General features: G+C 40.5%; 1 protein-coding gene across 1 annotated transcript in view; it reads left to right on the top strand.

The window, feature by feature from the left end:
• The window catches only part of oxr1a (oxidation resistance 1a), a 210,943-nt gene that overhangs the window by 19,161 nt on the left and 164,480 nt on the right, over positions 1-27,302 (top strand). Inside the window, exon 2 of the mRNA XM_050045734.1 lies at positions 4-90. Coding sequence (XP_049901691.1) covers positions 74-90 — 17 coding nt within the window. The 5' untranslated portion in view covers positions 4-73. The remainder of the gene's footprint in view (positions 1-3; positions 91-27,302) is intronic.

Raw genomic sequence — 27,302 nt, 5'->3', positions numbered from 1 at the left:
CAGGTTTGAAAAGTCAACATCAAACCACGACCTCGCAAAGCCTCTGAGCAGAAAGAAAGAAGACGCTGCCAAGATGTTCAGCACCAAAAGGTCAGCACAATGTCACTTTTGATCTATTCTTATCAACTCAAAAGAAAAAAAAAAGACAGCAGAAATCTCAGGGCGTTTTTAAAATGGCTTCTGTTGATAATGGCTGACATTTCTGGTGAGCTATGTTCCACTGATGATTTTGGATTTGAAAAGACATTGATGTGCACAAAGGTGATGGTTGATATCAGGTCACCTTCATTATTTGTTCACTGTGAAGTGTGTGAAATATATAATTTAAGGCTCAGTATTTTTACTCATATACACTTTGGAGTTGTTATTTTCAGCCACCACATTTCTTAACAGGCAGACCACAGAGAACTCTTTAAACTGAAGTGTAAACACTCTCACAAAGCCTTTGTGGAAAATTTAGGAAACCCAGTTTACAGTCCTCCATGGTTGTGTGTACATTCTGTATTTTTAATGTGGCTTGTGCTAGCGTACAGTCTGCATAAATCATTTATCACTTTGGCTTTTCTGGATGTTGACTGCGAGGTAGAAGTGGTCACATGGCTCAGCCAGTATGTGTAAGGTGGGTTAGGTGGATCAAAACAAAATGCTTTTGGTTGTTTCTTCCATGTTGTTTTAATCCTAGGTGAAACAGTTCACAGCTTTGGTTTGGTTTATATTTAGTTCTAGATACATCACTGAAAACAGCCCATTCATTCTTCTGTTGAAAACACAAATTAATTTCTCTTGAATAATTTATCCCATGAATTATAATAGAACAGTAGGCTGCATTTTGAATCAATAAGGTTATAATGTGCTGGCTTATTACCTTTTTAAAGCTAATTTTGTTCTCACAGCCTTCAGCTATATAACCTGGTGAGGCTGTTGCAACCTGGAAATGTTAAATTGCTCAGTTAAATTTATATGTGAACAGTCAATATTAGGAAAGAAATGACAAAGTGAAATTTCTTACAACAAACTGGTGAGAAAAAAATAATATCTGGAAGTGCAACATATACAAAACATTTTTATCATACTGAATCTGTTAAGAATTGACCATTCACAAAACCCATCTCCTAAATAGCAATTGTTCAATCATACTGTAGCTTAGCAACCGTAACAAGGCACAGCAAGCCTGCCAAACATTGGATTTCTCAACATGATGACGCAGTGTGCATTGGGCTGGGGAAAGAGCAATACTCGAGTTTTTGAGGGTGGTGTCTTCTTTTAGCCTTTACAAATCCAAAAATAAAAGAGCAAAAGTGAAGGAAATGGATTAAAGTGGGTGTTTGTCTAACATAAGCTGCAAATGGTAACATTTCTGGCTCGCTATCTTTGTAGCTACAGGGTTATTTTCAAGGCCAAGAAGCATTTCATACTAATTTGATTTTTGAGCTACAGGGTAGTTAAAAAACAGATGGCACATCCACTGTGTTGTATTTCCATGCTGTGTGGAAGCCGGTCCTAGATGCTACTATGTCAGAGGCCCTGTTTAGACCTGGTATGAACATGCATTTTGGGTGATCCGGTTGCAAGTGGTGAAGAGAGTTCTGAGCTGGAAGGCAAAGCTTTTGATTTACTGGTCCATCCACATCCCAACCTTCACCTATGGTCATGAGCTCTGGGTTAGTGACCGAGAGAATGAGGTCGCGGATAAAGCTGATGAAATGAGTTTTCTCAGAAGGGTGGCTGGGCTCAGCCTTAGAGATAGGATAAGGAGCTTGGGCATCCAGAGGTAGCTCGGAGTAGAGCCGCTGTTCTTCCGCGTCAGAAGGTATTAGTTGAGGTGGTTTAGGCATCTGAGCAGGATGGGCGCCTCCTGTTAGAGGTGTTCCAGGCACGTTGAACTGGTAGGAGGCCCCAGGGCAGACCCAGAACAAACTTGAATGAATACATATTTTGTCTGGTGTGGTCGGGGTCCCCCAGGATGAGCTGGAAAGCGTTGCTGGGAAGAGGGACGTCTGAAATACTTTGCTCAGCCTGCTGTCCCAATGACCCGGCCTCAGATATGTGGCTGCAAATGGATGGATGGATGGGTGGATGGACGGTCACAAGTGGACAGCTGAGACACATTGCTATTCACACCTGTACCTATCATGCATCTCCAGCTGACCACTTGTGTTCAAATGTCATCACTGCCCCAAGCACAGTCATTGCGTCCACACTTTTGGTAGCTGCTTTGTAGCATGCTTGCTAGTCATGTTAGCAATTGTGTCAGAACAGGTTGAGTTTTCATTGTCCGCAGAATCGAACACGTCTGCTTCCATAGAGCAACACAAGGGATGGTCACCCAACACTTCATCTAACGTGATTAAAAAATGGGTATGTAATGCACTGTAACCAAAACAACCACTATGAAACTTTGATCAGGCTTTCAACCTTGGCAGTGTAGTTCTTAAATGAGCCAAGATTCAGCAGAGGCATTGTCTTGTTTCTCGCCTCAAATGTTTTCAGAAATAGATTTTTGGTAGACTGTTTAGACTGAATAACAGGAAGTTTATGAGCAGGCCGCCCTGCTGTTTACTGTTTGAATCTACGAGCAGAGAACCAGGGACTGCCTAGCTAGCAGCGTGTTTATTCAGTCAGGTTCATTTCACGATAGAGTCCAGGAGAGCATTGGTACCAACCTTCCTTTTCCAATGGATACACCCATCAAGCAGCCAGTTGATTTGAGCAGTGCATCCTGTAATGTTCTCGCCAGATCTTGTGGAAATGCACCGTCATTTTCCGATCTTAAAACAGGTCAGGTTGAAACACTAAAAAGTCAGCTGGACACAACATATTCAGCCAGTTAATGGAGCTAATGTTAAAGTCTACAGTTGTTTTCTTTTGTCGACCTCTGTGGAATCATTTTGACACAACAATTTGCCTCTGTTATCAGTGTAATCTACATATGTGCCATGCTAAAACGGATCGCTTGGCGGGCGTAGCAGCTGTAATGGGGACAGGATTTTGCTTTGATCAGTTAAGGCCATTCACATGTAGAAATGTTGGCCTTATATCTGTAAATACTGAAATCTGCCTCAAAAGCTACTGTACTGTAATCTAGTGAGGACTTAAAAGTTGATGTGAAATCTAGGTGAATTCTCTTTGAGATTTAGAAAGATGAAAGCACACCGCCTGCATTCCACAGCCATAACTAAACTGAGACTTCTGTACTGACATTCATTTTTATTTTTGCACATCTGTTGTACAGTACTTGTAGTTTTTATAGTCCTGTGGTCCTTACAATATCAGATGTTCACATGTGACCTTGTGCATTAAAATACTTCAGTATACTACACACACGCACACACACACACACACACACACACACACACACACAGTTGTTATCCGTAGCTAAACCCAAAGGTACTCTATGTGAAAGGGCTCTGTATTGATGGCAGCAGACTCCACAGTGTAGGGACCACATGGTGAGATTAGATTGACATCCACCTCTCAAATCCTGATTGGAATTGACAAAGAGGACTCAACACTGCATGTGTAAAATATTGATTGCTCCTTTGTAGGGATGGGAATTGATAGGATTTTATTGATATCAATGCCATTATCGATCCGATTCTTTATCGATTCCCTTATCAATTCCTCCTGTGAATTTTCTGTGTAGAAAAAGTAGACCTTACAGGTTTTCGGTGTCAACAACACTAATTTTATTGAGTTTCTATTATTATCAAGAAATAAGTGCTTGTGTAAGTAAACAAATATGAAATTGGTCCACCGCTGTCATCTAAAATGGAACAAATGAAAGAATATTTGTACAGCATTTGTTTTCATCTACGTCAAATAACATTACACGATATATATTGCGATTTATATTTTTTAAGGATGCATTATTTTCCACCGGATGACTTCAGGAGCTCTACTTGGTGAGAATTAATCATTCTGGAATTATTAGGCTGATATTGCTTTGAATGCAGCAGCATAAAATGTGCTGAGAATAGGCGTTTGTTCAGTGAAACCACCATCTCTTACAGTATTTCCCCTATATGCAGCGGCACACCACCAGTGCTAAAATATGACCGTCGCTGCTGATTTCTGTTTTTGTCTCAGCTCTTTAGTAACAACCGTTATATTATTTGGCGCTACGGACGCTTCATATCCAGGTCAATTCACACACTTGTAAGTAAAGCATATAAGAGGAGAGGAGAGGGCTCCGTCTTATCTCTTCATAAACTAAAGTTATATTATTTTGCACGACGGACTCTTCATATAATAACATAACATTAATACTATTTATCGTGTTATACGGTGAAACGTTTCACCTTATAATGGGAAAACACGATGGCATGTCATTTCTGTCTCTCTGTATCATGCACGGCGGAGTTCGGCCCTGATGTGCGCACACACACACACTCACACAGACACAGGTGAGCAATGCCGGGACGCATTTTCCCGAGTCCAAGACAATTATAACCGAGCCTGGCCCGAACCTACAGCACGGCACTGTACACACAGTCTATGGAGCGGAGCCTGTGTTGCGTTCAGGCGTTGTCACATAAATAGCAAATTCCAGCACTTGAATAGGCCGTTTATTCTTTATCCTACTAAATGAGACACATTTTGTTGGTCAGTCATTAAAACGGAAGCGAGTTTTACGCGCATCACTCAGCAATTTAAACGTGCATGCTTAATTTAATGTTGCAAGCCCCGCGATGTTGCATGCATGATATTGCATACGTGTGCTTCGTGATGGCGATGCTTAAAAGATATCGTTCAGGCCTCGTTGGTGGTGTTTCCGCCCTTGCATGTAATTACAGTGCTGCATAAATTGCACGTCGCGCTGTAAGAGTCTTTTTTGGTGAAGTGAAGCCACGCTTTCAACTGCTTCTGTCTCTCCGCCATTACGTCTTCTTTGTTGTTGAACGTGCTGCTGACTGACGAGCGTGACGTGCATCATCAGCGTAAACATTCGGCCTAATGAAAAGAATCAATAAGGGAATCGTTAAGCATAAAGGCTAATGATGTCGATGAATTGAACCAGTTGGAACCGGTTCTTAACGGGAACCGGTTCTCGATTCCCATCCCTACTCCTTTGCCTGAACTGTGATGGCAACGTGATCTCATCCTCATTTGTCATATTTTGTATATTTAGCATAAGCCTCCTGCATCATTATAGTGACACCTAGAGCTGCCTTTTGTGTCGGACCTTGATGCAGTGGGTTGGCGGTTAGGCAAAGGTAATATAACTACTTGGTTAGAGTTGGGAAAAGGTTGTGATTGATGTTGCTCACATCAGTAGATTGACATGACAAAATAACTTCAAGTTGACTTTTAGTTTCACACAGGACACATACACTGGTTTCTTGGGTCAAAGTCTTGTGCAGGTTGGACCCATGCACCTCTCTTGCCACCCTCTGTAAGTGGACTTCCTTGCTCTTTATACTACGTCCCTTGCTGTGAATGTCTAATAATTATACAGATGGGTTTATATTGTAGTTCGTTAAAAGCCTGGTGCATCTCATACAGCTGCTAAAGGGCGCATTGTGCGTCTGTATCTGGCACAGAGGGCCACTGCCCAAGCATTGCTTTTTGAGTCCCTGGGAGTGAAACCAGGCTGCTGGTAATCATAGTTTCACATATAACCCACGTAAGGTTTATTTTAGATATATGTTTTCTGTCAGGACAAGATGTCGACACAAAGAATAAAGGAACGTGTGTACAGGAGGAAGTTTCTGTTGTGGAAAGGTGAGGTACAGGCAGAGGTGCTGCCACAATGCCGCATCCATCCACCCGTCTCCTTGCAGTGTGTGTGATCATCATACTGTGGGTGAGAAGATGATTAAACCAAGCCAGCTCTCCATCTTCAGGGAGCTGTGTCAGCACTGTCGATGACACGGATACGCTCAAAATGACTGTAATAGGCTGCCATCTTGAAATTCAAAGACTCCAAAAGCTCATTCACATTTTTGCTGAATATGAAACAAAGCATTTTTCTTCTGCTAAACTGCTGAACGAAACATAAAGTGGGTGAAGGGGGATCTGTGTATCTGTCAGAGATTGCTATGTGCTCTTGTTGCTTAATCTGTGGGTTTTTTAATATTGGCTCTCCTCTTGGGTTCCCTCGAGTCATCTCAAACAACACTTGCGCACAATGCAAGAGCCAAATTAAAAGTCTTTCATTAAAATTTAATCAGTCAAACATCTTAACATAGCAGTTTAGCTTTGTTTTGAATGGAATGAAGTGTGGAAGTGAGGCATGGATAATAAATCCAAAACATTTGCACTTTGTGCTTCTGACTTTGTTTAGTGCTCTCTCCTGTGATGAACAGCTTCACGATTATGGATAAACTGAGAGTGCACGTAACCACAGCCTGATTGTTTGTGTCTACATGCGCTCATTAAAATGTAACTGGAGCGCTGTTAATCTGAGTCTTTCATTCTGGATGAGAACATTCATGAAGTGATGCACCATAGCTTCGATTTGGTTTACACATTCAGACCCTATCTTGGTACAGCTGCTTCTGTCTGCTAGCATATATCAAATGCATAAAGAGAAGATATGTGATTGTCTTAGAATTTTGATACAATTTGTAATGTTTTCTGAACAACATTGCCCAGAAACAGCAACCACAACCCCATTCTCATGGCCTCGCCTGACAATCAAACTGATTTACCATGCTGTTTCACTTCAATGTTTGTTGATGTCTTAAAAGTAGGGGTTGGTAGCCCATTTATTTTTTTGTTTTGCCTTGTCAGTAGCAAGAAAGAAGCTAATTTACGGCAATCCAATTGCCAGAAAATGTACACGTTTAATGTAGCAGACACATTGAAACTTAACATTTCAACAACACTGTGGTTAACGTTAGGTTATGTTTAAGCATAAAACAACTTAGTCATAGTTAGAAAAGATCATAATTTGGCGTAAAATACTTGGTTTAGGGGGCGCAATCACTGCTGGAAAAGGAGCGATATCTCGGTAAAAAAACAACAGCTTTTTGTACTGCTATCCCGGCAGGAAAAGCAGTTTGGTGCAGTGAATTGGTTCCTAAAAAAACCACAGGAAACGCTAAATCACAACTGGTTTTGTTGTTTTTTTGCCTTGAGCAGTGGTGGTAGGCATCACGCCTAGGTAACACAACATCCACCATCCCCTCCACCTTCAGATGACAAATTCAGCTCATATACTACATCACTTTAGAGACGTTGATAAGACACATATGAAATTTGCAAATGTGACATATTTGTGATTTACAGAAACATACAATGCCAATATTTTCTTCTGGCAACTGGGCTGGCAACCTGTAAAGCTGTGTCAGTCTTGTTGACACCTGTCTCCATTTTTCTGTTGCCATTTTTCATGAATGTATCTACTGCAGTTAGTTATGTAAGAAAATGAAATCCCTGTTCGTAATCTCACCTGAAAGGTCTTAATGGTCACTTGTTCCTCTGAGCAGCAGAAACAGCACTTGGCAAACACCGCACCTGTTTGAACAAATCAGAGATAAGTGTCATTATTTCACAAGTCCATCCCTTCCTACCACAGCTAACAGTCACTGAATTGCTTTGTTTAGTTGGGTCAGAAGAGAATATAATATCAGTGGTCACGTAGGCTACAAACAAACTCCCAGTTAAGCCATGTTATCCAAAGCTCTTATGTAATGAAAGTACAAGTGAAAAAATCTCAATTGTCTGTTATAATCATCCATTGCTTTGTGAAATGGCATGCACACCATTTAATCTTAAACCACACTGAGGTTTACAACAGATCGTGTAATAGTACATTTTCCTTCATTTTCACTCCCGGAAAGGTACAGTAAAAGTGTGGGTTGTTTAAAACCAGCGTAGAAGCCAAAGCTACAAAAACTGGACACATTATAAATAAACAGGTTATTCCCTTAATACTTTTAACTCTAGGCATCTTTGTAGCAACTTTTCACAGGTGTTTCAAGGTTTGTTTTGTGTCTATTATTGGCATGTCTCCCAGCAAAAAGGTTTTGTACATCGCTCCTGGCTCCGTTTTTGTGGACCAGTGTGGGTGGACCTGGATTCAATTCAAGACCTGGAGGAATGTCGTTACCGTGCTGTCAGCTATTTGACTGTGACTATTTATTTTAACCTATCCTCTTTGTAATTGTTATAATCTACATGCTATTGTTTGCAAGTCACAAGTGAGTCTAAAGTCTTTGCACTCAAGTCCCAAGTCAAGAGAAGCAAGTCCCTAGTCAAGTCCCAAGTCCTAAACTTAAAATTCTGGGTGCTTAACAAACCATAATGCACTCATCCCCAAATGTAATGCCATTTTAACAACTGAGTAATAGTATATTACATTTACAAAATCATAAATGCTTTTTACAATTTGTATTTATTTGTTAAAACAAGTTGTTGCAATTATTGACCCGCATGTTATGCCTACTGCATTTTGTTTTTTTTGTTGACCACCACGTAGTTTTTGCACCTGAACAAAATTATCTTTGGTGTCATTTTTACAGACTGGCGCTCGGCATTGTAACATTAGTTCTTTATGGCTCTTTTGCAACTTGACTGGATGCTGTCGGATTTGTTCAAAGTGGATCATCTGGGAAATTAAGCGTCACCTTGTTGGTAATAAATCCCATTACTGTTCAGGAAATGAAGGCAAATAAATGGTTTTTGGCACACTTTTTAAATAATATACTTTTTAATCTTTGGGCTTGATGGAAGGTATCAAATATTTTTAAGTCGAAGCTCATTCCAAGTGAAGTCACAAGTCGTTTTTTTTAGTTCAAGTCGTGTTGTAAGTCTTGTCTTTTTGATTTTTTTCAAGTTCAGTCGAAAGTCATTAAATTTGTCACTCAAGTCTGGCTCGAGTCTAAGTCATGTGACTTGAGTCGACACCTCTGCTATATGCAGTCAGCTAACGGCTCTGTTTGGGTTTTTTTTTGAGAAATTACTTGCTCAGTTTGTATGTGAAATGGCGCAGACCTCATGTAAATCCAGCTCTAATATACAACCTTAGTCCGACCCAAGGTTTCCAGTTGAAATCACTCAGTGTTATCTCATGGGCTGTGGAGGTGTTTGCTTGGATGACTGTCACAAAGAGTAATTTGGTTTCCGTCCTTGCTTGTCAGCCATGTAGGGTCATCAACTCAAAGTAGTTCCTTCCAGCTTTTTTTTTTTGGAAACTACCGGGGGACAGGAACAGGAAATAAATGTTTGCCGGCAGCAGCTCAGACAGAGATCTTGGAGAGACGGCATCAAGGTGTCACAACTGGACCTGTATTTGCTTTCAGTGGGAGCTGTAATGAAATTACCACAATATGAGCTGGAGTCATTAGTGGCAAAATGAGAGACCTGACCTCGCCAAATCTCTCCACAGCTTTTCTCCACATTTAATCTGACGGAGTTGATGTTTAATGGAGCTTGACTGGGATGTGTGCTAAACGTACATCGCGGGTCGCCCCATTATAGTGATACATTGTGGAAAGGTGCCTTCCTGTGGTAGCTGATGGGTTCTCCCTCAACCTCACTGGATGACTCATCACAAACAATCCAAACAATAAAGAAGGTAAACACCTTTATCCATCATGCCACAGGCTCTGTCCATGACATGTGCAGTGTGTCCTTGGCATACTCTTCTATCATGATGACATAGTGAGCATCTACCTGCACCTCTGCCCTCATCTATACAGCAATCGATATGTCACATATTCATCATGGTAGTTAAGCTTCTAATGACACACTAGTAATTACAGTCTTAACGAAATATCAGATCCGACATTGACCCCCCACTTATCCTGACCTTCATAAGGAGTAATTGGATATCTGACTGTCTGTAGCTCTGAGCTGTTGATCGACATCAAGGGGCCTTGCACTTGATTACTTATGTATGCAGAGGAAAGAGAATGGTGTCTGGGGAGTAGAGTGCATGCTGGGATGTGTTAACCCCCTGCAAAGGCCTGCTGATCCAATCATGATGAACAGGCTGCCATCCCGACGCCGCACGCTGACTCTCCTTGGACTGACCTTGAAGGGTGATGCAACAGTGTGGCTGTGACTCATACAAAGATATTATCTATCTTGCACTTTGAGGACTTTGTAATGTAATATACATTAGGTCTGGCTGTACATGATTGATTTAGTTGAATACTAAGTGATTTTTTTTTGCATTTAATTACACTGTATACTTGGCTGCAGAAAGTATAAGTTTCTGAGAGGCTGGCAGGCATCTGTTATAATCAAATATCATGACACCTTAGTAGCTCCAGTCAGCATTTTAACCATCTTTGTAAAGCAGAGCACAAGGCACAGTATCTTAAAGTGATAACAGTAGCTGCAGTATTTCTACTTTGTGCTACAGTTCCACAAAGAAATTCTGTTTTCATGCAGTCTTAGTCCTGTTGTTGTAGTTTTTACAGCTATCTCTGTCAGTAATAATAACATTGCACTTAGCAGAGTTATTGATGACATCTGGCAAGCTGCGTCTTCGCTCAAAACCCCCCCAAAATGGGACAAAGAACAGGAGTGGTCAGGTAATAATAGAAGTTGTGAACCTTTAGTTAGCCAAACTTTGTATGCATGTTCTTCATGGACAGTTTTGTTTTCTCTTTCAGCAGACTGACTTCCTCATTGTCATGTACTTGCCACAATTGTGTACTCCCTATCTTTTTTTGCAGTCAGTTCATTATCCAATGCGATGACTGAAATCACTGTCTATTACTGATAGTGCTCTTTATTTACTGTTGGACATCTTATTTGAATGCGTGAATTGCATTACATTGTGCCTTCAAAAATGTGTACAGTGGTGGACTTTATGCTAGCAATTTCACAATGAAATATGTCGGATATGAAATTTAGATACATACATTTTGTTTTGGGGGGCATTTTTTGCTTTTATGTGATGGCAGATAGTAGAAACATGACACGAAATGAGCAAGAAGGAAAAAAACAAAGTTTTCTGTCTGGACATGAACCAGTGACTGCTATTTGTATATACCCTAGATAATATGTATAATTATACCAGATACTGTGTTGGATTATACATAACCAGACTCAAAGTACATGATCTTAGGCCAACACTCAGTAGATGTGATGTTAGTCAAGGTACTGTCACTGCAGCTGTGTTGGAGGTTACTGTGAAAAGAAGTTGATCTATCTGAAAACGTCAAAGGTAGTCATCAGGTTTAAGTGTCAGTCCCTAATTGATAAAAGAGCAAGTGCTTCTCTTCAGACTCCCCATTCAGCTCTGATGTTCAACAATCAAACAAGGAGTAATCTGTCATAGAAGAGGCTCAGACAGACATAGATCAGAATTCAGTGCAGCTACAAGTAGGGCTGTACCCAAATATTCGGATATTCGCATATTCGTTTCTATGGGTAGGTATTTGTTATGAAAATTTGGTATTTGATATTCGTTTTTTTTTTATTATTATTATTATTTTTAAAACATTTTTTTGGTGCTAAATGTAGTCTTTTTGTTGTTGGTAAATGTAGGTTATCAATAAAAATCAAAACTTTTAAATTGCATTGTTAAAAATGTGAAAATATAGTATAGCCTACCAACGGAGCTTGTGCGCACGGCACGATTGAGCGCATCCGTCTGAGGCTGTGGATCAATGCCAAGTTTTACCACTTTATCACTATTCCCTCTAACTTGTAGCTGTTTTTTCATTATCTTTTGAATTTAATATGAATTATGGAACCGTTTTTGTCAACGTTTGTTTCCCCCGTTTTGTACAATAAATTATTGTTTAAAGTTTCAACAAGTTTCTTTTGGAGTGTGTGACACAAGTGTGTTTTGAAAACGACCGCGGACTGTCACCTGCTCAACGCATCAGTACCTTCGGATGCCATGACAGTAATAGCCAATAATGTCAAAATATCATTTACAGACCGATTTAACAGACGATCACTGCTGCCCGACCCGCAGGTCCATTTGCGGGTCCCGCGGGTTACGGGTCGACCCGCGCATCACTACTCAGCTCAGTCTATAAGGCTGTACACAACAGTAAGGCTATAGACATTATATTCTATTCAGGCCGGCAGAACCAGCAGCGCATCGGCTCTACAGTGCACGGCACTGCTGATTAACCATTTTATTGCAGCACAGAGTGTCTGCCAGCAACCAATTACTTGCAGAGGCTTCCTACAACTTGTTTCAACGGTTCCGATTTAATCAGAAAACAAATTAAACAGGATGACTAGCCAATGTGAAAATCAAAAGAAAGCATAGAATAATGTACTGAAGGAGACTGTTGTGCCATCACATTTTTTTTGTGGTTTGAGAGCAAAGATCCAGTCACCGCTGTGCAAAAGTCCGCAATATAATTAGGTCCAAAAAACCCCCGCCGTGAACGAATATTCAAATATTCGTTATAAATTCTGCCGAAGGTCCAAATGTTAAAAAATGGTACTGAAACTTTCCATGGTAATCATGAGGAATTTATGGGAATTAGCAGGAAAAAAGGGGATAAAATGGAAACTTAGGGGTTATTTGCTCACACTGTATTTAACAGATAGACACAAATCTCTTTCCATATCATAAGCAGACATAGTTGTAAAGCCTTTTAATAGAAATAAACAAAAACAATTCAATTAAGTTGAACTTTTAGTTTAAATGAGCTGACTCATTTAATGTTATATTGCACTTTTATTTAACAACAATAACCCTCTAAACCCCCTCCAAAAAAAGACTTCTCCCCAAAAATTAATTTTCTGCTCAGGCCTCCATACCATATCAATGGGCGTACTCGATATTGGACCCTGATGCCTTATTGTCACTACCCAGGTATTGCTGGGTGCACTGCATACAGTGTTGCTGAATGCAGTGCATAGTTACACTTCATTTAAATGGACATAATTTTATTCAAACGCAGGGTTTGTGCACATTCTTACCAATACATTTCTGGAAATTTACAGACTATTGATTTGCAACCCTAGGTAAGACCCATTCGCTGGGACAAAGACATTGTGAGATGTAGGAAGTCATGCAGTGAAATACAAGTAAGGTGGGCTCTGTTCACACCAAAAAAAAAAAAAACATATCACAAAGACCATCATGCATGCAGGTCTCAGATGTGCTGTGTGTGCTGTTGGAGTCTCTTTCCTAGCGAGTGGTACTGCTGAGAACACACCCAGAGTGGACGAGAGCCGACTATGCGAGCCAGCAAGAACAATGTGGATCTAATCAGTCTCCCGGCGAGGGATGTCCGAGTTAGTCTGTACTTCCACTGCTTAGTTTAACAATGCAGACGGCAGCAGCATTTTGATCAGGCAGACTTCGATGCAGCAGTTCCTGGACATAGGAAGTGACAGCATCAGTAATAGAGCCAAAGGATTGCTAAACTCTGCAGGAAAGTGATGAGGAGAGGGCTTTCTGCTGACACTGGAAAGAGGGAGGTATCAGATGTCAAGGGACACATTAATTCCACAGTTTCTTCATGCTTCTAAGCCGTGTGAGACTTGATGAATATGCAGGAGAAGGCTTTGTGTGTGGCAGTGTTTGTGCACCACATACTGCATGTAATCCAAAATGCCAAGAGTCATATAAATTCCATTATCTTTTCATTGAATGTTGATATTAAATGTGTTATCTGATTTATCTTCCACATCACTGTGTTCGCTCTCACTGCACAAGTCAGTTTCTCTGTATAATGAAGGCGTTATTCAGTCTAACTTCTCTTATTGATTGGAGGCAGTTGATTTAACTGACTCAATCACTCTATTGATTTTGCATGCTATTTAAAGAGAGTTTGTGATTTTGGTGTGAAGCTGAACGGAGCGTTGGTAATCAGTAGCCAGAGATAAAATCCCTGCTCCTGCTGTGCTCTGACACACAGATCACCAGCTGAGCGTTACAGCCGCTGGACTGAGCAGCATCACAGTCGGTCAGTTATGTCGGCAAGATGATTTTGTTGTATTTGTATGGGATTAGTTAAGTCTACAGCTTACTGCAGGCTGTTTGTGGTAGTATTACAATTCCAGCCTTGTGTGCTACATTCTCTCCTCTGTTCATTACAAGGATAAACAGCACTGCCATGACAACAGCAGACGTATGTTGTGACTGTCTAAAACACATGCCCTTGGTCTGTGCACTCCAGCAACTTTGGTGACAGATTCTGTCCTTGGTTGCTAAAAAGCCACTCTGGCTCTTTTCAGTCTATAATTTTCAGAAATGGCGACATGCAAGTATAACCCACCAATATTTTTCATGTTTTTATCTGATACGTGGGTTGGCAAAGTTTATGAAAGTGGTTGTGGCACTTTTGCAGGGAAAACAAATCAAATCCTCAACCACTCTCAAACCTGAAAAGACATGGTTTACGTTTCAAAAGATAAAAAGCTGAATGTGGGGAAAGCATTTAGCAGGGCTAATTGTGCAGCATTTATTGCTTCACAAGCAAGAGACCTGTTATATTTTTGCACTACCTTAGCTTGCTGTAAATGTCATTTCTTGACAGACTTCATAAAGGTAAAATAAAACATGGGGAGAACATGCAAACTCCGGAGTCCCTCTGTGTGGAGTTTGCATGTTCTCCCCATGTCAGCGTAGGTTTTCTCCGGGAACTCCGGCTTCCTCCCACAGTCCAAAGACATGCAGGTTAATTGGTGACTCTAAAGTGTCTGTAGGTGTGAATGTGAGCGTGAATGGTTTGTCTGTCTCTTTATGTCAGCCCAGTGAAAGTCTGCCGACCTGTCCAGGGTGCACCCCGCCTCTCGCCCATGTCAGCTGGGATAGGCTCCATCTCCAACAGGTTGAAGATCTGGGTTTGTATGCTAGTTGCGGCTAATGTAGTCTCTAGGTTGAATACTAGTCTCTAGGCACAGTATTGCAGTATACGAGGTTATTTAGAAATCATAATGGCACTTTCTATTGAGCTAATAGGGAGATACTGTATTGAGGATGTATTTTATGTAGTGCATAGCACGCACCACCAGACGTCGGTCTCTACTGGTAGAACGGGCAGCTGAACTGGGAAAGATGGCAGCTGCGAGTGGTGGGGATAACGTTACAGGACAGTTAACAGTTGTCCAGCAATGCAGAGAAAGACAGTGGGGAAAAACAGCTTATTTTCACATCTAATTTTGTTTCGACCGAACCAAAAATGATGATTGTTGAAATAGTGGGCTAACTAACTAAATAACTAACGAGACTATCGCCCCTGCCTAGTAGCCTCTTCCTGCTAGCCTTGAGCAGAGATGAAGAGCAGGCTACAGGTCTGGTAACCTCACCTTTTCCTAACTCAACAACCCAAATATTTTAGCCTTCAGTCCTAACTGATGCTGACTCAAGTAGCGTTGTTTGAGCCAGTGTATGTTGGGAATCTTTATCAGACATGGTGGCTTTTTTGATACCAGACGGCTTCATTGAACTTTTTTTTCACATTTGCAGTAGTACTGTACTCTAGACCTAGTTAGGTCATTTTGTGTGTGTTTGTCACAAAGAGTGATGCCTTTTACATTACACAGTGATTTGTTCTTTTGTTAAAATAAAGATATTCATCAGTGCAGCTTCAAACATTAGCTAAGCATTGTATTTCACATGTAGAATGCCAAACATAATGTATTTCATGTCTGTGAGCCTAATTTCTGCATTCCATCTAACCTAGAAATGTCAAGTAAAGGCCCCTGAGATCAACGAGGCACTGCTCTGTTTTGCAGCTTTATGTTGTTGCTTGTTGTCAACTTTGAAAAAATTGGGCTAAGTAATGCGGGACATGTATTAATGCTTAACAAAGGAGAATCCAGATAATATTTACAGCATCTGTATCACCAGCAGCTGTTCCCACTACGCCCAGCACATTTGATTTTATTCATACATGAACCCAGTGTTATCTGGCACTGGGTAATCAAAGTGAGTGGTTGGGGATGGGGTGTAGCTCCACCCAGAAGATCCATCTCACCTCATAAACCACAACATCAACATAACAAAACTATAAAAAATAGCACAAAGGTCACTGTTGTGTTTAGGATTTAACGTGCATGTTTTGTCTTTGAGGCAGATGGTGTGTTGTTTGTCCCACCCTTCCCCCCCGTCTGTTTCCCACCCCGGCACCTGTCACTCATTTTGATGAGCTGTCTGCTACAACCTAGAGATATCCACCACTAGCTAGAGGCTATAAATCTGTTAGAAAAAAATAACAGCAGAAATGTTCAGTGCTTTTGAACTGGTCCACTAGTCACATGTTGCTTACTGCCTGCTCTTGTTGTTGCTGTGACCTTTCTGTGCTTGACAGCTGCACGACAAACACAGCCCAGGAGCAGGGATTATGTACCTACATGTTGCTTATAATATATAAATGCAGGCTAATCATTTATGCTGTTTTTATGTGTGAATTGGTGCATGTTAAATGAACGGCGTGTAAGATTTAGGGGGGTTAGTGGCATCAAGCAGGGAAGATAGCAAATTGCAACCTGCTGAAACTTCACCCGCTTAGATTTCCTTCAGTGTTCATTGTCCAGGAGGTTTTTACTGGGAGATGAATTATTCACGGAAGTCTCCTCCTCTCCAAAACAAACAAACAAACAAACAAACAAACAAACAAACCTGGTGAGTTAAAGAGGTAAAAACACTGAATGAAGCACTTTCATGTTACAAAGCAGTGTTTCTCTGACACTGTTGGGCATGTCACAGATGGGCCACTAGCCTGGCACCTGCTAATGTGTGCTCATCTCTTTTCTCTGATAACTGAAGATCCAGATGTTCAGGAGGTTTTCACTGGGAGCCAAATTATTCACATAGATCTGTTCCTCTCCAAAACAAACAGACCAGGTGATTTAAACCGGTAAAAAATCTCAAAGCAGTTTCATGTAGGAAAAAAAAAAAAAAATTCATACACTATTATGGCAGAGGGGCTGCAAACTACAGTAGCCGATGTGAATATGAATGGCCCCATCTAGAGTCATTGTTTGGTTTGTCTGTTATGGGCTACCGTAGAAACATAGGGGTGCAACATGGTGGTCTCTGCTGACGAGGACTCACTCCCAATGTAGATACAAACAGCTTATCCCACACACTTTTAGAACTATATTTATTTTTTTATTTTACTGTTGCAGCTCAACTCAGCATACCTTAATAAGAGTATTTAGGGCTGCAGTACAAATAAACAGCTATACGTATTCTCAGGAGCCTTAATCAGGTGAAATGTATTGCCTCAGATCTCAGATCAATGTACAGAGGTTCAGTGTCACCTGGTGAAACTGGTGAAAGTGAGCCTGCAGGCCGTGGGCACCAGCTAATGAAATTTTGATGCAGCTTTATTTAGAACTATATTTTACAGGATTACGTTCCAGGCTCCGTTTCCAACTTCAAAGGCGAGCTTTCACCACTGCTGGGGGTGGCAAGCCAAGCTGCACCACTCCCCAGAATAGGAAGGTTCCTAACAACTTTGTGCTTGCCTCCCCCCCCCCCTTTCTTCTGTCATTCAGAAGGCTTCCAAGTGATCAGTTCTAATCTGACTCACTTTATTTTTCATCCTTTCCCACTTCGCTCTGTTAATCCATGAAGTGAGATATGCAGTGGGTTTGTGTGTGGCTCTCTCGATTAGATTAGATTAGTGCTTTCATCACTTGTGACCAGATGAGAGATAGAGTGGAAGTGTGTGTGTGTGTGTGTGTGTGTGTGTGTGTGTATAGAGCTGCTAGCTCTCTCAATTTAAATGGTTCTGGTGTGGTGACAGCTTTACCCCAGAATAAACAGTTGATGGGCTGTGTATGTTTCATCATGTTAATATTTCTGGTGCTCATATGCATTCATATCCTAGAGCTAATGTGAATGCATCTCATTCGTTGCATGTGTCAGTTGTCCCAGTATGTCTAGTGCACAAAGTCGGGCTGCACGATTAATAGTTTGAGGATCACAATCTTGTGCGATCTCATTTTTGTCACATTTCTGCTCTGTTTATATTAGCATGGATATCCCTTGCATCAAATCAAGCGCTCCCAATTTTTCCCTGAGCTGCATCAACAACTGACAGGTGTGTTACACGGTGTGATAACCTGAGTACAGGAAGAGGGGGGCAGGACACTGATGTAAATAAATCTAAGGTGTGAGAGACACGGGAGAAAAATGGTGAAAGAAAAGCTGCAAAGGAAGGAAAGAAACCCAGCAATCATGAGGAAAAGCAAATAAATGCATCCACCCCCAGTACTGACAGAAACACTGTGCTTATATCCTTAAAAAACAAAAAAAGTTACATTGTGCTTTGTGGACATCCACATTGGGAGGCATTAAAAGACTACACAGGCTTTATTTGACTTTTCTCCTATGTTGACCAAAAGATGGCAGTAGTCACGATTACCACAGAAGAGATTAATGCTTTGTAGGACAAATGAATTTCCATAACTGTTCTTCATGTTATGCAACCTGCTGAAAGATTATACACTACTATTTCACTGCTGGAAAGATGTTTTTTTGTTGTTGTTGTTTTTCTCCCATAAATCCAGACTGCCTTTGCAGAAGGCGGATGCAAATACTAAAATTGGAACTACATGATCACAGAACACCAGACAAATAAATTGTTCTTCGTTGGGTGACGTAATGTGAGTTGGTCTTGTTCAGCTTGTCAAAAAACAATATTGTGGCTGGCTGGTAACAAACAATCTTGAATCAGGGTTAAACAGGAAGTTAAATTGTGTTTCTAAAAAAAACATTTGAGGTGAGGAATAGGCAACGCAGTAATGGAATCTTGTTTTTTATTTGATCAGCACTGCTTAGTTTTACCATTCGATCTCAGTTTTCAGCCTTAGTTTTAACAATACAGGAAGCAGTATGGCAGCCACTTCCTGTTCATAGATTTGGCATTACAATGAAACAGTGCACTAAAATGTGTTTCTGAAAACATTTTCAGTGAGAAATAGGCAATGCAGTGACAAGTTTATATTTGATTAGCAAGTTTTACCAGTTCTCTTAGCTTCTTCAGTCAAATAAACATCAAACTCACAGGATGTTAAGAAAGACAAAAATAAGTCACCTTTTTTCCTTATTAAACAGAGGAATACAATTAAACACCTTCTGAAATCAAGTTTCTCTCTTGACATAACTAAGACTAGCTTAATTGCCTTGATAACTCACTTAACACACTCAACAGAAACAAATAATAAGATAAGAGTCGCCAAAACTGGCTCAGTTAGTCTTGTTAGTTATCCAGTTAAATATTTCACTGTTCCAACAATCACCAGCTCTGGTTTGGTCAAAATAACCCCTTAATTCAATTGTTTTCCTATGGTTTTTCTCTGCCACTGTTGGCCAAATGTATACAGTCCTGTAACGTTATCCCCACCACTTTCAGCCAGTCATCATGTTTGTCAGCTCAGCTGCCTGTTCAGTGAGTAGAGACTGACTTATGTGGGCGTGTGATGTGCACTACATACAATACAGCATATTCAGTGAGAAAGATGAGCATCTTGACACTATTGTTACAACCCGGCTCTTAGGCTGCAACAAAAAACGGGAGGGAAGACGAGGTTCGAACTAATCGATGCGTTTATTAACATAAACTTAAAAAAAACGTGAGAATCAGTGTCAGTAATCAGTAGTGTAGACGTGTGTGGATGCATGTGTGTGTGTGTGTGTGTGTGTGTGTGTGTGTGTGTAAGGGTGCCAAAACAAAAGTAACAGAAAAGGCACGGCCGCACCGCGGTGCCCTCAAGTACGGCGTGGATCGAGAACAGAGACAGAGAGCCAGCTGGCATCAGAAGATAACCGCTTCACCGGCCCCAGGTGCAGCGCATCAGCTGATGACAGTCCCTCCTGAAAGAAAAAGCAGACCAACCAGCAACCAGCAAGCCCACACACCTCCAGAGTAAAGGGAGGGGCCGTCACACTATTGAAAATTATACTGTCAGGATTCCTAAATACCCAGTTATATCATGATACTGTGATACCCCCCCCCCCCCCCCCCCCCAAGAATAGCGGCTGTCTCTCTTTCAATCTGCGCTTTTTGTCCACAATGGTGGTGGACACACAAAATTTAGGAAGTACAATCTGTTGTCCAAGCAACAGCCCGAGAGCCAGTGAAAATCCACCAGATGACATGATTTTTGCTGGCAAAAAAAGCCGGAAGATTTGGTGCTGACAAGATTAAGAAAAGTGCTCCATAGTTCATTTACACACACAACCCTCTTTGTTATGAAACAAACCTCGCTGAAGATAGGAAAAATATCTCTTTAAGCGTCAAGCAGCAGTTGAGGCAGAAATGCAAAAAATGCATCATTTTCAGGTCATTGCAGATTTATGGTCAACCACAGAATCATACGTCTTTTTTTTTATCAGCAGTAACTTTATCATGTTTTATCTGATCCTTCAGCCTGAGTTTCCCATGAGGTTCACACAGGCCTATAGCAGGCTGGACTTAAGAGGTGGAAAAAATGGTTTACAAAGATCTTTGGGCAAGTCCTAAGTGTTTTTGGACACAGGCTACACCTGGCTATGAGGGGGCTGTGTACTAGTTATATTTTTTATCTTCATTTAATTACATGTATAAAGTAACATTTTTTCAAAGGTCTTCTAAAGAGCAAGCAAGAGAGTTGATTATTCTTACTGTGTATTTGCTTAAAAAATGACTTAGGCAATTAATGGATTATCAAAATAGTTGCAAATTAATTTTTGTTATTCTCAGTTTCACCAGAGTGGTGCAGCCCTAGTATTTAGGAAAGCAGATTGAGCCATAAACCGCAAGTATGGAGCACTCGTACTGCAGTCTCTGGCATATGATAAATATCCGTGTTGCATTTAAGTACAGTCAACCTTCCCCTTTGGCCTTCTGCCTCCTCATTACAACCTCTTTCTCTCTTTGTATGTCTCTTTCCCTCTTTCCGATCCTCTTTTTCATTCTCTTTCTCCTCATCCTCCTGCTGGATGGATGGTTTGCAGCTTAGCTAGGTGCAGCAGCTGGTGCCCCAGGAGATTGCTGACCTGGGGTGAATGCTGAAGAACAGTCAAATTAACGTTTTATTTCATTACTCACATTTAAACACCAGCAGCGGCAGCAGTTCTCAATGTCATCCAGAGGGTAAACGCTGCTAAAACAGGGGGAAACAACAAAGAAAACATCAACAGCACCATCACAGCACAGGAAGAGCATACAAATGAACATCTCCAGCACTGGAAGCAAAAGTAGTGTTTATTTTAATATCTGTATGTATTTAAGACCATAGCAGTTATTTGTAATGCCAGCAGCATCTCTCTCTTCCTGTTGTCTTTTCCTGTCTTTATCTCTGAGGGTACAGTATTACGCCATGCAGACAGATTGGGCCAGCGGTAGCCAGTGAGCAGCAGAGAGAGCACCTCAGGGTGGATGTGTTTGTTAAGCATGGTAATTCACTGTGGGGAGTATGCCAGAGGAAAAAAAATACTGCCACCATTTCAAAGATAGTCTGCCTCTGTGACTGTGCAGTCTTTCTCTGTCTGGGTTTTCATCCTCATGGCTCAAAGTATTCCATATCTTATATAAGGACAGATTAAGAAAAGAAAAAAAAAAACAAGAAAAAATAGTGGGTTTAGACAAAACAGCTTCAAACAGCCAGCAGTTCGGAGTCAGATATGCAGCTTGTGCGGCTATCTCCCCTCTGCCATTGCATCTAACTCAATTTGCTGACTGCTGTGACATTTTTCTGATCATGGAAAAGTGCAGAGGCTGAATTTATTGTTGCAGGGCCTCTGCTTTGTTGATGAATGTGCTCTGAGCTCATCCTTATCTGGCAGGAAGCATTAAAACATGAAGCATACCATTAGTTTTCCTGCTTTTTTCGGAAAGTGACCAGCTGACAGTGGCGTCTAAGGACAGCGACAGGGGTTGAGGTGACTGAAATCAAAGACATTTAAATGAAGGACCTCATAGTAGACATTGTAGGACAAAACAGGATATAAAACAAATGTAGAAATAAATAAATACATGTGGTAGCTTGATATATCACACATGAGAATGACTTATGGCACTGTTCAAGATTAGAACATTTTGATATATGGATGTAAAAAAGTCCATCAAATGTTAACAAAGCTGTCCTGTGAAAAGCATGGAGCTCCAAAACATCAGCTTTTCATGAGCTAAGCAAAAACAAGTCTGTTGTTGTCTTTGTGACAGTGTATTACAAGGACAGTCCAGTGGGTTTATATGAAATTTGTTAACCTGGACCTTTAATTTGCTTTTAAAATCTGTCATTAACAATGGTCCTTTTACAAGGTTATCCCAAAAAGCATGGGTGAGAATTAAGGAAAAACTGTTTCAGCACAGGGCGGCACGGTGGTGTGGTGGTTAGCACTGTCGCCTCACAGCAATATGGTTCCTGGTTCGATCCCAGTAGGGAGCCCTTCTGTGCAGAGTTTGCATGTTCTCCCTGTGTCAGCGTGGGTTTTCTCTGGGTACTCCGGCTTCCTCCCACAGTCCAAGGACATGCAGGTTGGGGATAGGTTAATTGTCCGTAGTTGTGAATGGTTGTCTGTCTCTATGTGTTAGCTCTGTGATAGTCTGGCGACCTGTCCAGGGTGAAGCCTGCCTCTCGCCCAATGTCAGCTGGGATAGGCTCCAGCCCCCCGCGACACCCAAGAGGATAAGTGGTTACGAAAATGGATGGATGTTTCAGCACATATCTATATTTGTGTGGTAAATAATGAAACGCTTATTCAGTGCACTCAAGTCAGTTGACGTTGTTTGGGGCCGGGCTAATTTTTGGTTTTGAACCATGAAATGTGCTGATCACATGATCGAACTCTTTGTTCAGATTGTGTGTAGTAGCTTCTAGCAGACCCTTCTATTGTCTTGACTTTACAGGTCTCTGTAATGTATGAGGAGCTGTAGTAGTCTCAGAGTGCTATTAAAAACTAAGAGCAAGCTTTTGTTCATGGAGAGGTAACCCGATGTGACACTGACTCTGATATATGACAACAGATGGCATAGTAAAGTTTCAATGTCATTACTCAAGCTCATATCTTAAAACATTAAAACCACTACAATGCTTTTTTTTCCTTGTGAAAGAACCATTGTTTGGAGAATGACTTATGATCCCACACGTACAAAATAAAACCTACATTGGCTGAAAATTGAGCAAATGAAGCATCATGAAGCTGACACACTGTGGTCGTGACGGTGTCACATGGCTCTTTAGCTGATTGCACTTGTCAAGAAATGCAATATCAAATACAAAGCTGTTATGAAAATCCAAAAGATCTCTACAGATGCAATCCTCTTGGCTTAAAAAGCCCTTCAGCAACCTGCTGCTAACACCCTCTCATCCTACTGCAAGTATGAAAGCAGAGTTTGACATGCAGCTGAGAGTTGTAGAGAAATCAGAGCATTGAGACATTTTCATGGCGGGCGTGGGTATTACAACAGAGGGAAGAAGGTGCCAGCTTTGCTCATTTTACATAGGGTTCACAGGAAGGCTAAGGTGGCGGCGTCAACGACACGCCAGTGCTCATCAGCTTCCCACATGGAGCTGGCTGCTCGCTCCACTTACTCCACTGTGAAGCCTGCTTTTTCTTTGCCTCCTTCAGCTAAAGCAGTGCAACTAGAGTGGCCTGGGAGGCTGTAGAGATGGGCCATGTGCTCTATTTTGGCTACATTTGCTTCAAGGAAAGAACATGAGAGAGATTCTGGTTTTTGTAAAGGGAAAGTGCAGTTTAAAAAAAAAACATACGGGTCACATGATTTAGGGCTCATGAAAATGTTATATCACATTTCAATTACAGCTTTATAAGAACAAGAATATATGCTATAGTATGTTTGGACATGAGTTCTTGTAAGGTAGTAGTTCTAAATTTGGGAAATATGCTTATTTACTTTGTTGACACGGGTTTGATGAAATTATTGATACCACAGTAACTGGTTAGCATCACCTAGCACAAAGACTGGAATCAGGAGCAAACAGGTTTCCAGAGCATAGCCCTCAGTGAAACAAGGAAGTGTTTTTACCCTTTTAATGTTTGTACAGATAGGCTATAACAAGATAAAAAACAAGATATAACATGTTAACTAGTGAGGTATACAAGTGCTGGTAGTTGAATTTTGTTACAAATCGGTCAAAACAAAGGTAGCTGTTTTCCCCATTTACAATTTCTCTGCTAAGCTAACTAGCTGCTGGCATTAACTCTATATTTACTAGGGCTGACCTGAATGCTTCAAAGGTTTGATCATTGCCATAGTAATCAATGTCTAAATCAGTATCTGAATGCTTAGTTTGTCTGTGCCATTACCCAAAAAAATCCCCAATAGCACATAAATTAAGAAATAGTAATCAAAAATAATTCATTATGGATCAACATTACAGTAATTATTAGTTATTCACAGACAATAACTTTAGTGTAAGGCCTAGTTTTGTGACTCCAACAGTTTGACCACCTGTGACAGGCTGACAGATTCGCTAGCAAGATGTTAAAAAAGGCAGTGTCTGGACTAGTTTCAAAATTTACAAAGATGAACCCCCAAACTGGCATATCACAAATTAACAACCAGCTTGGCAAATCACCTGAAAACTGTAAGTAACAGCTTAGCTGTTGTGCACATATTCTTTTCTCTAGCTATAGCTAATGTTACTATGACCTGTATGCTAACGTGATGGCTATTGTCACTCTATTTAGATGCAACGACTGAATTCTGATGTTTCAAGTAATCTTCTCTCATCTCTGACCCACACACCCCACCAGAAGCTTTGATTAATTGCGAATACTTGTCAACAAAGCTTTGATGCCCCTAAACTGGTATTAGTGACAGCCCTAATTGTTACGAATAGTGGGGGTCGATAACCTTTACTATCAAAAGAGCCATTTTTTAACCAAAAATAATAAAGGTATCTGTCTGGAGCTGTAAAACATATTTGAACCTTATAATGAAGGAAAGACAGCCTATTTAGTCTAAAGTAGCTTGTCAACATTACTAATAGGTCTAAGTGAGGATTCATTAATATGTTTTATCACAGGGTGGCTACTCTGCATTCGGCTAATTGTGATTAGCAGCGTTGGCTGTGAATGCAAACAAATCTTCCATGCCCTATTAAATTCTCCCTTTTCCTCCAAGGCTTTTCCTTTTTTGGATTTATAATCCATTGCTAGCCTAGCTAGGGAAACTCAAGATTAGACACCACTATTGAAGTTCAGCAGAATTTAGAGGAAAAGGCACAAGGCTGTAGATGTATGATTTGATGCACATTTTAGATGATGTTACAACATTTTTTTTTAATTCCATGCATAGGCTTCACTTTATCTACAACTTGAGAATGTAAGAATTTCTTAAGGCCTACACCAATGATAAATAAAAATCAGAATGTTTTTAGAAAAATTGTTATACATTTGCATAAATTTTTGTTAGATACATGGGGAGCAACGTGTGGCTCCAGAGCTGCAGGTTGCTTTCCTCCTATGACCTACAGTCACAGGAGTAATATCAGTCTTCTCACTGAACTCTCGAAAGTAAATATTACACACATTGTCTGATAATTCTTTTAAAATTTAGTATTATAAAACTGAGCTTCTGTACAATGCATAGGCAGTAAATTTTGTGACATCCAAACTACCCAGCAGAGGGAAAATCAGCTAATCAGAGACCAACAGAGCAATGTTGTGCTATTTGATTTATGCACTTAAGAAAAACTTCATTGTTATGAAATATTTTTACCCCTAAAACTCACTAGCACTTGCATACATACACATAAACAGTATATTCATCTTATTTTTAAGTTCCATCGGAGCGTCGCTAAATTATTTCTGACAAATCTTCCCAGTGGTACAGAGGCTTCTTAAAATAAACTGCCCTTTTCCCTCCGTCTCCTCCGGACTGCTGCTGAATTCAAATCACATCTCTTCCCTTTTTCCTGTACTGTGCCTGAGGTTGGGCCTGTAACTCATAAAAGAAGGAGAGAGGTAGATAATGTGGTGGCGCCCTGAACACTACGCACACGGCATACATAGAAAGAAATACTATATTAGAGCACAGAACAAAGGTCAAGTTCAGTAGCTGAGTGCTCTGCGGACATTATGAATGTTCAAAAGGTGAACCTGCTGCACAGCAGAATCGTACTAATGAGGCTTTGTGCACAGGGGGATTAGGGAAGACATGATGTAAGAGAGGGTATAGAGAGCTAAAACATAAAGACAGTTAGAGCTCAGGAAGGTTTGTTATAGGTTCCCATAGCTGATACACGAAAGGACACACTATATTTTACTATAAGCATTAATGTGACTTTCGAAGTCAGAAAATGACTATCATTTATTTATGACATTTTAGCTCATGATTTCTTCCTTCTTAATATGATATAAAGGTTAATGACCAATATATCAAGTTAATAAATTATAGCTGTAATTTATTAATAATTTAATAAATTATGAATGTGTCACTCTTAATTGTAAGTGTTCAACAAGATAAAGTCAAATATAATTAAGAATAAAATTTAAAAATCTTAACTAGAACAACTACTTGCACATTGGAAGAAAAGAATAGAAAACCTCTTACGTGGCTGAATCCATTTTTGAAATTAAATGTATGAAGCAGTATTTTTCTGCCAATATATATATTAAAGAGAAATGAATTAAAAGATAAACATCAGTGATGCTGAACTGTCTCACTTGCTTATTCTGTAAATGCACCGTTAGTTTGATTGATTTAATTTGGGTAATCAAGATATGCTCCTCATTAGCGTTTGATGTTATACAGTGCATAGTGCCTGCTATACAGCAGTGCACTGTAAATAAGCATGAAATACCTTTTAATAAATCATGTTATAGGAGAGGCGCCCCTGCTTTTCCCAGTTGTCACAGCAAATCTTCAAATCGGCGAGCTGTATTGCTGTAAAATAGAAGCTATTTGCAAGCTCTATATCTGTCAGAACAGTATCAGACCGAAGAAAATTTGACTTTCATCAAACATGAGTTGGTTATGAACAAATTCCCGGCTCTACTGAATGTGTGGTTTGTGAATTACACATTGTTCTCCCGTGCATTCTTCTCAAGACTTGCAAAAATAAATCTGCCGCAATGAGGCTCATAGCTTTTCTCTCCAGTTTCACAAATTCTGGCTTTGTAATTGCACCATCCTTTGACATTGTGCTGCTGCTCTGTCTATATCTGGGTGCTACAGTTATGTTTATTGTATGGTGGTATACATATGTGTATCTGATCCACTTCCAGCAACTGTTAACTCGTAAATTTAATTCTAATCAAATGTGATTTACTCTCCTGACGTGTGAGCTATGAGCTGATTGCAGCTTGCGATGTTTTTACAGTCTTACAGTTCTGATTAAGGGTTGGGAAGGTTGCTCTCCACCAGCCACAGCTAAATTAAAATGGGGAGGTGAGATAGGGCCTGTCATCACCAGCTTTAGCACTTCACACACAGGAAGAGATGTGCCACAGAGTCAGCAGC

This window comes from Epinephelus moara, chromosome 6 (assembly GCF_006386435.1).
Source record: "Epinephelus moara isolate mb chromosome 6, YSFRI_EMoa_1.0, whole genome shotgun sequence".
NCBI classification, from domain to species: Eukaryota; Metazoa; Chordata; class Actinopteri; order Perciformes; family Serranidae; genus Epinephelus; species Epinephelus moara.
This window is presented reverse-complemented; position numbering and strand designations above follow the sequence as displayed.